This window comes from Myotis yumanensis, unplaced genomic scaffold (genome assembly GCF_028538775.1).
Source record: "Myotis yumanensis isolate MYYU_CA2020_CCGP unplaced genomic scaffold, mMyoYum1.0.hap1 SCAF_3, whole genome shotgun sequence".
Lineage (NCBI taxonomy): Eukaryota > Metazoa > Chordata > Mammalia > Chiroptera > Vespertilionidae > Myotis > Myotis yumanensis.
Window position 1 is genome coordinate 112,504,614 of NW_027223754.1, and position 12,162 is coordinate 112,516,775.

A 12,162-nucleotide genomic window follows, 5' to 3' on the forward strand; every position below is an offset into this window, starting at 1 on the left:
ATACAGAAACATCTGGAACAGAATACAAAGGAAGCAAAAGTATTTCAAGAAAATCAGAGGCACCCTGGATTCACTCTAGAATATTTTTCAAATAAGATGCAAAACAAGTGCCTTGAAGATGAAAAAAAGAACATCAGCAGTCATTGGGAGCTCAAGAGACCGGTAAACTTGGGCTTCTCAAAGACTATAATTTAGAGCAAGGGAGAGAGAGCAAGTGTGGATGAAGAGAGAAGCATGGCTAGTGCCATTGATCTGACTCTTCAACATAAAATTATGACAATATTTAAAAACAACTTTGATTAAAACTCAGTTTTTGAATTAACCATCAACTTAAAATGAATGAAATAAAAGATTAAGATGCATATGGCAAAATGATTGCTTTCTGACACCAAGACACCAATCGCAGTGTTGTATTTTGACTGCTCTAAAGTGATTAAACAATTTTCACATTCCTTAATAAGTATATGTTCATTTTTAAATGACATAATTACAGGAAATTTTATAATATTGGATCACTAAAAATTTAATTAATTCCCAGATGTTATTCATTTTATAAATAATTATCTGCTATGTATTACAGGCCTTGTCTTAGCAATGAAAATCCAAAAGAGATAGTCACTGCTTGTTTAAAAATTAATATGTAAAGTTGTATCAAAAACATAGTTCCAGAAGGCAGAGGAGGGTGGGTGAGTGGGAAGAGATCAACCGAAAAACTTGTATGCATATATGCATAACCATGGACACAGACAATAGGCTGGTGAAAGCCTGGGGTGGGAGGCGGGGTGGGCTAGAAGAGTTCAATGCGGGGAAAAGGGCACATATGTAATACTTTCAAAAATAAAGATTAAAATAAAAAGACACAGTTCCTATTGAGTTTTTAACTTTTAAAACAAATATTTGTCTGCCTTCAAAAATATTTAGAACATCTAAGAAATAATAGTTGGTTTCTTTGAGTGTTAGGTTACGCAAGATTTTCTACTGATTATATATTCAAAATTTATATTGATTAATTCAAAGAAAATATTACCTATGGTTTGAAAGATGTTAAACTTTAGGCAAAATAACTAATAGCAAGTATTAATTATGTATATAAGTCTCTATAGGAACTTATACAGCACTTCTTAACACATATGTGTGATAGCAATGGATATTTAAATCTTAATTATAGTAAAGTTCTTTATTTAAATCTGTAAAATATTTTCTTTCATTATTCTCAGGTTGCTATTCTGTACAAATCATGTGTATCAGCTTCATGTATTTGAAAATTTTGGACTCTAGAAGTGTAATATGATTCAGGCACTATTCTGATACCACTAAAGTAAAAATTAAAAATGTGTATGTATTATAGAGAGAAAGGAAAAAGAAAAAAATGCCAATTTAAACATTCAATAATAGGAATTGCTTGTGGCACATTTATAAGATAAAATTGTAAATAGACATTAAAAATTATAATTACTGTCAACAAACTGTAGTAGAATAATGCAAAAAATTAAAAAGTCAAGACATCTCAGCAAATGCACACTTATATTAAAGGCATACAGTGGGAAAAAGAAAGACTTCATCAAGATATGGAAATTTATAGAAATAACCTGTAAAGGCAATTTAACAAAGATTAATTATTTTAATAAAGATTAAATTTTCCATTTAAAATATTGTACAACAGCATAAATTTGCATTAGTAAGAATGACAGGAAGATATTGAGGGGAAAATGTCACAATAAAACAAAATAACTGATACTCTACCACATTACATCATATTATTTTTGTGTAGCTTATTTGTGTCAACAGCCAAGCCAGACTTGCTTTATACTTTTATTTCTAAAAGTATAAAGCAACACTGGTTGAGCTAACTTCAACATTATGTAATTTTTATTACTAAGTGCTAGTTTTAAAAGAAATAAAGCATCCTAGATTTTTTTCCTATGGCAGAGTTCAGAAAAGAAGGGGAACCATCTCACTTTTACTCTGTTCTTGCTTTTCATGAACTTGCTTTGAACTTTTGAATTTATTCCAATTTCCATTAAAAAGCACTGTGAGTCACCATCTTCTGAAGAGAATTAGAGCTATGGATAATGGAAAAATAACCTCCAGGTGAAATGAACACTTGGAGGAGATTAAAACTCCTACATCCTGAAAAAGATTTGGGAGTTTTTCCCAAGTCAAAAGGAAACATAAACGCCTAACAAATGTTTTACATAAACTATGGCAAAAGGTACATAGATGCTGGTTAGCATCATCTCAGACATGGTCATAATTCTTCTCTCCTTTGAAGGAATTACTTTTTTAACCTAACAACTTTCTCATTCAATTATACTGTATCTTCCCAGAAAGCAAAGCATGAAGAAAAACTACAATGGATCCTTCAAGCATTTAAACAACATCGAAACTGGTGGTTTTATGACAGTAACAACGTTCTAGTGTTTGAGAAATCTAATGTTCACTGTCCCCCAACTTTTAGGGTCTATTATCAACAAACCAAACAGGCAGCCAAAAGCCACCTTTCCTTCTCGGTGTCCTCATTAAACCTGACCCGTTCTGAGTGGGCATCAGAACATGGGTGGGCCAGGCATCCAGTAGTATCAGAAATGGCCCATTCTGTTTATTCCAAGCTTAAAGAATTCTATAAGGTGATCAGGGCGTAACCTAGGCTTCTCCAGAACAGAGCAGCCTGATTTATTCCCGAGATGCCTCTGAGTCAGCCCTCTACACCTGCAGGGGCACTGAACGGAGCCCAGGAGGAAAGCTGACCTCACAGGATTACTCAGTTGTTCACAAGTGTTTATTGACCACCTTTTAAGTATTCAATATTCCTCTAGTGCTAGGGATTAGAGGTAAACAAGAGCCAATAAGACAGGAAACCATAAAAATATTAGAGGAATCCACATGCAGCAAAATCTCAGACATATGCCGAAGCAATACCTTCACTGATACAGCTCCGAGGGCAATGGAAACTAAAGAGAAAATAAACAAATGGGACTACATCAAAATAAAAAGCTTCTGCACAGCAAAGGAAACCATCAACAAAATAACAAGAAAGCTCACTGCATGGGAGAACATATTTGCCAATGTTATCACCAATAAGGGTTTACTAGTAATCTCCAACATTTACAGGGAACTCATACAACTTAACAAAAGGAAGATGAACAACCAAATCAAAAAATGGTTAATGGATCTAAATAGATACTTTTTGAAAGAGGACATAAGGAAGGCCAAGAGACATACGAAAACATGCTCAAAGTCAATAATCATCCAAGAGATGCAGATTAAAACGACAATGCAGTACCATCTCATATCTGTCAGAATGGCTATCATCAACAAATCAACAAATGACAAATGCTGGCGAGGATGTGGAGAAAAAGAAACCCTCATGCACTGCTAGTAGGAATGCAGACTGGTGCAGCCACTGTGGAGAACAGTATGGAGTTTCCTCAAAAACTAAAAATGGAACTCCCATTTGACCCAGTGATCCCACTTCTAGGAATATATTCCAAGAAACTAGAAACACCAATCAGAAAGGATATATGCATCCCTATGTTCATAGCAGCACAATTTACCATAGCTAAAATTTGGAAACAGCTTAAGTGCCCATCAGCAGATGAGTGGATTAGAAAACTGTGGTACATCTACACAATGGAATACTACACTGCGGTAAAAAGAAGTAATTCTTACCATTTGCAACAGCATGGATGGAACTGGAGAGCATTATGCTAAGCGAAATAAGCCAGTCAGAGAAGGATAAATATCACATGATCTCACTCATTTGTGGAATATAATGAACAACATAAACTGATGAACAAAAACAGATCCAGAAGCATTGATCAAACTGTCAAACCTCAGAGGGAAGGTAGGGGAGGGTGGGGGTAAGGGGGAGAGATCAACCAAAGGACTTATATGCATGCATATAGGCCTAACCAATGGACACAGACAACAGGGGGGTGAGGCATGGTGGAGGGGTTGGGGAGGTACTGAGGGGATAAGGACACATATGTAATACCTTAATCAATAAAGAAAAAAGAGCCAATGGCTATATCGTATTTGCACAAAATAAAATATGAAAGTAGCAGTGAACCTAACATAAGATGCATCCCTTCTCACCTCCAGACCTTCTTACATATAACTGCTTAGAACACTCCTGTTAATTCCTACTCATCCTCCGTGACTCAGATTAAATGTCAATTCCACTTGTGACCTTTCCAGATTACATATGATGCCCAGCTATGTGCTTCTAATGGCGCCTCACATTTCCCTTATTAAAAAACGTCTCATTTTTAATTGTAATTGCTTCCTTAATGGTCTGTTGTTTTTCTATTATCCTGTACCATCCATGTGGTCTGGACCCTTGTCTGTGTGCCCTGCTATTACAGTGGTACTCAAAATATATTTCTTATCTGAAATACTATGTGGTCAGTGTTCATAAAGAGAAGCATAACTTAATTCTGGGTTATAGTTTTTGAACTTTCTGAAACTGTGAGCACATATAAGTAGATTTTTCTTTTCATTTAAGAACAGCTCATGGTAAGTTTCATCCCTCTGAAAGCTACAAAACTTAAAGAGAATTATTTAACATTGCTTCCAGATTTTCAACTATTATTACATTCTCTTTCATTTTAAATTACTTTATTAGTTTTAAAAACCTCATAGTCAAAATCTTCTTTTAAGCATTTCACCCAAAAGCTAAACACTGGTATTGAAACTGTATTCACCTTTGAGGTATCATATCTTCTGAGTATTTCTAAGAGTTCTGGAACTCGTATTCTTGTCTCTTCTTCACAGAAGAAAATCCATGATGAATTTCTGCTATATGTTGCAGAAAAGCTGACAAAAGGAAATAGGCTCTAGTAATCACTTCTATAAAGCAAGTTTATAATAAGATTTAAAACTGATAGGCAGGAAATGATGAAGGACATATAAAATGGCAAGAAATCTAAAGTTTTTCTTATACTTTTTTTCAACATATAGTTTCAGCATATAGGAAAGCCAAATAATAATGGTTTATACAACAGCTAGAGATCTTAAAGTGAAATCTCTCCATAACAACACCAGTTCAGAAGACAGATAATTGTCAAACATAAATATCAAATATAGAGACATTTTATCTTTTAAAAAAGAAACATTTAAAAATAAAAGTCATTCATGGTTAAGAAGAAATCGGGTTAATGTAATAGTCATAAAAAACTGAGTTCAAATTTACTTCACTTACTGGCTCTGAGAAAAAATAAACACACCCTCTTATAAGAAAACTAGGGAGCTTACGAGTTTCCAGGTAGAAATGTCAGGAATTGACACATTTCCAGTTAAACGTACTGCGGTAACAGTGGAAGGATGGTCCATGCACCTTCCTGCTTAGACAGCTCGTGAAGCAGAAGGACTCTGGGGAGCTCCTAGAGAAATATAGTGCATAACATTCCCTATCAGTCATACAGTTCATACAAATTCATTATTTAAGAAGAAAATGGTTGTAATATAAATCTTTGGAGTTAAATATCAAATAAGCTTCATTTCTTTACATAATGTAGCATTTATTTTAACTTCCATATACACATATGAAATGCAAAAACAGTAATCAAAGGTTAAATCAGACTAACAACACGGCAAGTTAGAGAGAAAAAGTAAACCTAAAGGCTGAATTAACAGTTGCCCAAGATAATCAGGGCTTTCCTATTGTTGAGTCTAAATTATTCAGTAATTTTCACTGCCTTTTAAAAAAAATGCTATAAGTTTTATACACTCACACACATATATTCATGAGGGATTATTTAAAAATAAATATCATGTATGAAGAAAACTAATAAAGTTAATATTTGAATAAAATTTTCAAATAATTATGGGAGCATGCTAATATGAGCAAACTAGAAAAGAAATAGTAAATACTAAATAAAGTTTTATAAGAAAAATAAGTAGCAAATGAGCTATTATATAGCAATTGAAATTATAATGGTGAAGACTTTATAACAATGGAAGCAACTTTATGTTGAATGGAAAAACACATGATTCCAGCAACATAAAACAAATTCACATATGAAGAGAGACTAGAAAGGAACCAGAAAAATGAAAATATTCACATCAAGATGACAGAAGGCGTTACATGCATGCTTTAAAAACCCTTTAATGTAGTTAAAACATAGTTTAGTTTTAAAAATGCCTTTATGAAAAAGGAGTGAACCTCAAAATTTTTCTCCCCAATGAGTACTATCCTTCTTAGCTATAGGAAATACAGGATGGGACAAAAATAGGTTTACAGTTGTGAGTATGCGAAACACAGAGTTTATTCTTGTACTATTATTTATTAACTAGAGGCCCAGTGCACGGATTCGTGCACTGGTGGGGTCCGTCAGCCTGGCCTGTGCCCTCTCACAATCTGGGACCCTTCAGGGGATGTTGGACTGCCAGTTTCGGCCCAATACCTGCAGGCCAGGCTGAGGGACCCCACCAGTGCACGAATCCATGCACCGGGCTTCTACTATGCATGTAAGGTCTTTGGTTAATCTCTTCATACCCTCCCCCTTTTCCCCTTCCCTCTGAGGTTCATCAGTCTATTCCATGTTTCCATGCCTGTGCACTGAGCATCTGCCCCCTGGTGGTCAGTGCACGTCATAGCTACTGGTTGAAAGGTCAAACCATCGCTTAGGCTTTCAGATAGATAGATAGATAGATAGATTGATTATTGTATTATTTTCCATACGAACAACTGTAAACCTACTTTTGCCCCACCCTGTATGTAAGTGATGTCATTAGATATTAAACCTAGACAGGTAATGTCAGCAGAAAGGCTGTGAGGGCACTTTCCTGGCAGAGATGCAAAGCCAGGCTTATGACTAATTTCAGTCACAAGAAAAGTGCAGCAGGCACAGGTTTAGTCAGCACAAAGGGGAAGTTAAATTCTAGACTAAAATAAACTCTCTGGTTTACTGGTGAACTGTAATCATTACTTCTTTGTTCACTAAATCATATGCCAGGATTTTGTATTTACTTCAGTTGGTAAACACAAAAATGGCAATCAAGCTTTCTGTACCCCTATATTTCCAAATAGAAACACTTCAAAAACTTGTATGCTGTCATGAACTGTCTCCACAGGGTTTTTAAAGCAAAGTTCTCAAATACATAAAGTTCTACCCTGACACTCAGAAGCCTGGTCTTGATTTAACTCTTCACTAAGCCAAGGCCACTTTATAAATAATTTTTTATCTATTAACAATACTCAAAAAGCCCCAAAAGCTTTTATTCTTGTTTTATATAGTACATGTATATGTATATGTATGTATTTATGCATGTATGTATATATGTATGTATATATTCAGTGTGTGAATATATACATATTACTCACGTGTATTAGCACTTCTAAGATAAAATAGTTTAAAAGATCACAATAAATTTCCCATCAAATGGTCTTATCCCCAGATCTTACCACTTGGAATTGTAATCATTTCTGTTCTTCCTGTTTGTCTAATACCAAAACGGGGTTTAGACCTCCTTAAGGTGCCATATCACCACCAGCCTAATGCACTTTAAATGAAAAGCATATTTTTCTAATATGTAATTGCATGAATGACTAAAAAACAGTTTTCAAATAAAAATCAAGGGGAAAGTAAAGGCTATAGAAGAAACACTTGTGCATGCAGCCCTGTCTGCTGTCTGTCTGAGCTGTGTCCATTCACCAAACCATGCTATTTCAACCTAAAAGATAAGACAAAATCCTATCACTAAGAAAACTATGCCACAGCAGAGGCAAGCATAAAGGGGCTAAAAATACAAATGCTCAAATGAGGGAAAATGACAGAAAAGGAAAAGAAAATGAAAAACTTTATCACAATGATTTAAACTTTTTATGTCACCATCACCTACCTCGTTGAACCAAAGTCTACCTCTATTTCCATCCTCAGCATCTACCAGTGTCCTAACAGGCACTTTATACTCAGAAAGTCCACTGGACTTTCAGTCAGTACTTCCTTTGAGCATATTTCTTGTCAAGGCCTATATTCACATTCAAAGCCTCTAATAATTATTAAAAACAAACAAGTTCAAAATCTACATCTAACTCATCACCTGCTTATTACACATATTCATCATCTTCATTAGGGAACCGGGTTCGACTCCAGAGCTGGGCGCTGTAAAAAGGCTCTGAGAATGGAGAAAACCCATTATTCTTGATATGGAGGGAAAACCATGAAAAACTGATAGCTAGAAATATGAATAGAATGAAATAAAAAAACATTGGAACATGGATGAAAACAGATTAATGTTAAAAATATCACAAATTGCTTTCATTATTAGGCAAATTTGGTTTTGAAGCACTTTAGTTTTCCTGCGTCTGCCTTGAAAGAACTCCACTCATTTAACCCCATGCTGTTGGCCTTTTCCACTGTCCACAAACTGATTCCCAATATTTGTAACTTATCCATCCCTTAATTAAAAATATAAGCCTAGCAGTACACGAATTTATGGTCTAATTCAGTCTGACTATTCAGTCCAAGGACTAAATTAGAAGTAAAAGCCCAGGCATTTGTTCAGAATTAGGCAAAAGTTTTAAAAGGCTGACCCTGTTTAAAGAGTGATACCAGTTCAACTGTATTTCCAAAATTCAATTGTTATATAGTTCTTCAGCATTGAACTGAGCTTTCAGACCAACAAATAAATTATGATGAAAGTTAACATCTTTTTACTGTTATAATTTCTTCCATAAGAAATAGGTATATCTTATGAGGATAATAACAGAGATATATAATATTGCTGTTTGAAGTATATAGTATCAGACAGATTTACTAGCCTTTAAAAACCCAGTATTATTTATGGACCAGTAGTTTATATATGATGCTATAATGTATCTTCCAGGAACCTGAGCCTATTTTAAAAAAAAGATTTTTCCAGATACCTATCTTAATCATTAACTGTCCTTTCTTATTAACAAGAGAAAAATATCACCTCATTATTTATAAAATTTATTTTTATTAACTGTCTACTTTGAGATGCATTACTGAGTACATTTTTATAGCTCATATAAATCTGTCTTAACTAATCATTCATTCACTCATGAGAGGCAGTAAAACTTAGCATCTAACGATCTGATTTCTGGACCCAAAGTACTTATATGAGAATCCTTGCACCATGTCTCTGGGCTGTGCAACCTTGAGCAAGTTCCTTGACCTGTCTGTGCCTCTGTTATCTCATTTCTAATATTGGGATAACTATAGTCCTGGGAATCAAGTGAGTTACTACATGCCTTCACGTGGTACATGATATGTATGTGATAGTTTTTATTATTATTTATTTGACAATATCTGCGTAGCTACTATGTGCCAGGCACAGTTCTAGGAACACAGTAAACAGATGTAAAAAGACAGGGCCGAGTCCCTGCCCCCTTGGATCTCACATTCTAGTGAAGGAGACAGGCAATAAGCAAATAAATTTAGAAGGTAATATCAGGGATAAATGGTATTAAACAATAAAGCCAGGAAAAGGGATGGAGTGATCAGGACACCGCTGACTAACCAGCGTGGAATTCTTCGCACTCATCAGCTGCACCCATCGGCCGTGACTGAGCCCCATCTGTGTGTCAGGAGGCAGCAGAGCAGACGAAGAGGTTTTGGAGCCAGTCAGACTGAGATATCGGCCTGGTTGCTCTATTTATTAATGATATTCCATGTGCAAGTCACTCAATCCCTCTGAGCCTCAGTTTCCTCTCTGAAAAATGGGAAAATAACTGTAACTACTTCACAGACTTAAAGGAGTGGACACTCGAAAATGGCACAGCACAGTTTATTGACAGGAGCGCTGAATAAAATAATAGAGACGTGCACTCGACTAGCATGACTACTGTCCTTCCAGGTCTGTCTCCATTCCAGGCCCTGACCCCATATACTCCAAGTCTCACTAGTCCCTTCAATCCCACCTTTCCAAACATGAACTCATCATGCTAGCTCAGAGCCATTGGCCTTCCTTTCATTCACCCATTCACTAACATCCAGTGGAACCACAACTGACCTCCCTCCATTAGAGTCCTCACAGTTGCCCCAGGCGGAGGTTAGCAAGCTCTTACTAGTCCTTCCAGGCTCACATGCCCTAACAAAGTCTTTCCTGACACTGCAGGCAGTGTTGGCCTGTCCTTGCCTGTGCCCTCATCTTGCTATGCTGACATAGCTTTATGCAGCAGCACAAGGAGCAGGTGGGGCTCACACATCCACAGTAACTCACTGGGAGCAAGCCACCTGATGGGCACCACCCACCATGGGCACCGTCTACATGGAACACTAGATACTGGACACCGAGGTCACACCACAGGAGTGGGTACTAAAATGACTGGCTTCCATGGGTCCCTGGCTCCAGACTCAGAATCCTGCATGGCAATGTCCAAGTAGCTACACTCAACCACAGGTGCCCTCCCTGAGCTCAGGGGGCCCAGTGTCTACCTCTGACATTCTTAGTGGGCCACGGCCCAGCTCCCACCAGAATCACATGAGTAGAATTCTCCAGTACTGACAGCAGTTCAAATGCTGGGCAGCCAAAAAGAGACAAATGTTCATGTCACAGCCTTTCACATGGTATGAAGAATTAATTACTGCTGAGCAACAGCCCCTCACCTCGGAAGCAGATATAGTCTCACTGGGGCATCTTGCCCAGGCCCTTGCATAAAGTAAATGCCCAATAAAGTTTTATTACATAAATGAATGAATAAATTGTTATTCAACAGCAATGTAATCAAGTCTGCCGTTTAACACATTAACACCTATCATTTACTACAAAAAAATGAACTTTTAATCATTAAGCATCCAATTGCTCTCACTTAAAAAGAAATTTAGTGATAGTGACATAACTCTCAAAGCTAACCTTTTAATGAAGTACCTCCCACTGTCTCCTTGCCAATTAAAAAATCTCTAAAAACAGAAAACACAAGGCCATCTTTCTCAAGCTTCTTCACACTATAACCTATGAAAGGCTTTGCTCTGGCTCTCCTGGCTTATTTTATGGAAATGAGATTTTTTTTTTAAATGAACAAGCCAAGGCCTGACTAACTTTTCCCATGAAAATAGTGATCTCCAAAACTTTCTGTGAACAAGCAAAAATAATCATTTATTTGTGAGATTAAGAGTCTGCCAGGTTTTCAATAAAGTTCATATCACAAAAAGGCAATAAAATTAGAAGTGTCTGTTCCCTTCAAAAGCTACTGACTTGCGGGGGGTGGGGGGTGGAATGGGAAGATTTCTAGCAGCTTGCCTGGCTCCATTTGGCCTGAAGCAAAAATGTAATCCAATATCAACCATAAAATGTAATTTACAACTGCACCAACCCCCCAAAATAAAACCTCATAAGCATATCCCACTTCTAAATTTGTTTTCCTGCATTTGCTGCCTTAAAAATAGAACCACAGTTTATCTTGCTATGCTGACATAGCTTCATGCAGCAGCACACAGAGCGGTTTATCTGTGGTTCTGCCTCTGCTCAGGTCCTGCCTTCATTCCAAACTCCATCCTACTCTCTTCCAGCACTCACTCCTTCGGTCACTTACTTCCCTGTTCCCCATGCAAAATGATTTCCTAACCTAGCATGATCCTTGTCCTGCACTAAGGTTCAAAGTCACACTTTATAGTCTTCAAAATGGTGTGTGGATCCTTATTTTATTAGAACCTACTAAAAAGCCCCCACATAATGATGCTTTATCTTCTCTCCTTTACTGTTTCCAATTTCATAGCATTTTGAAACTCCTTTGGAGGACAACGGTTTCCATGTTAGACAAGTGTTAATGCACTTTTGAAGCTACAGTAGAAATTATCTTTTTCTAGGATCTCACTGGTTACTGGACCCCAGATCCAAAGGGAAGAAAGACCCTCCTCTGACAACCTGTCCATCACAACATCAACACAGGACACTCCATGGGAGCCCTCCTCAGACTCGAAGCTCTTTGCTCCCATTTCATGTAACAAACAAAATACACAATTTTTCACACAAATAGCCACTTAAGAAGGAATTCTTTTTAAGTTAAAAAAAAAAACAGAAGTCAAATCATAATTGGCACACAGATGCTATGCACACAATAGAAGAAAATGCAGTAAAATGCCTAATTAATTCGGAGGTCATCGCCAAACACTCCTGTGGGCTTCCATGAGCCCCCTCCACTTAGCTTTTTGATAACACACCTCTTTAAATAGTCAATATTTATAATGTCATAGG

At 36.7% G+C, this 12,162-nt stretch overlaps 1 protein-coding gene across 2 annotated transcripts in view; it reads right to left on the bottom strand.

Moving 5' to 3' along the window:
• B3GLCT (beta 3-glucosyltransferase) overlaps window positions 1-12,162 on the bottom strand; it is a 128,300-nt gene that overhangs the window by 62,889 nt on the left and 53,249 nt on the right. For both annotated transcript variants that reach the window (XM_070409380.1, XM_070409381.1), the window contains exons 5-6: window positions 5,305-5,381; window positions 4,704-4,815 (exon numbers count right to left, since the gene is read on the bottom strand). In XM_070409380.1, the coding sequence (XP_070265481.1) occupies window positions 4,704-4,815; window positions 5,305-5,381 (189 nt within the window). The remainder of the gene's footprint in view (window positions 1-4,703; window positions 4,816-5,304; window positions 5,382-12,162) is intronic.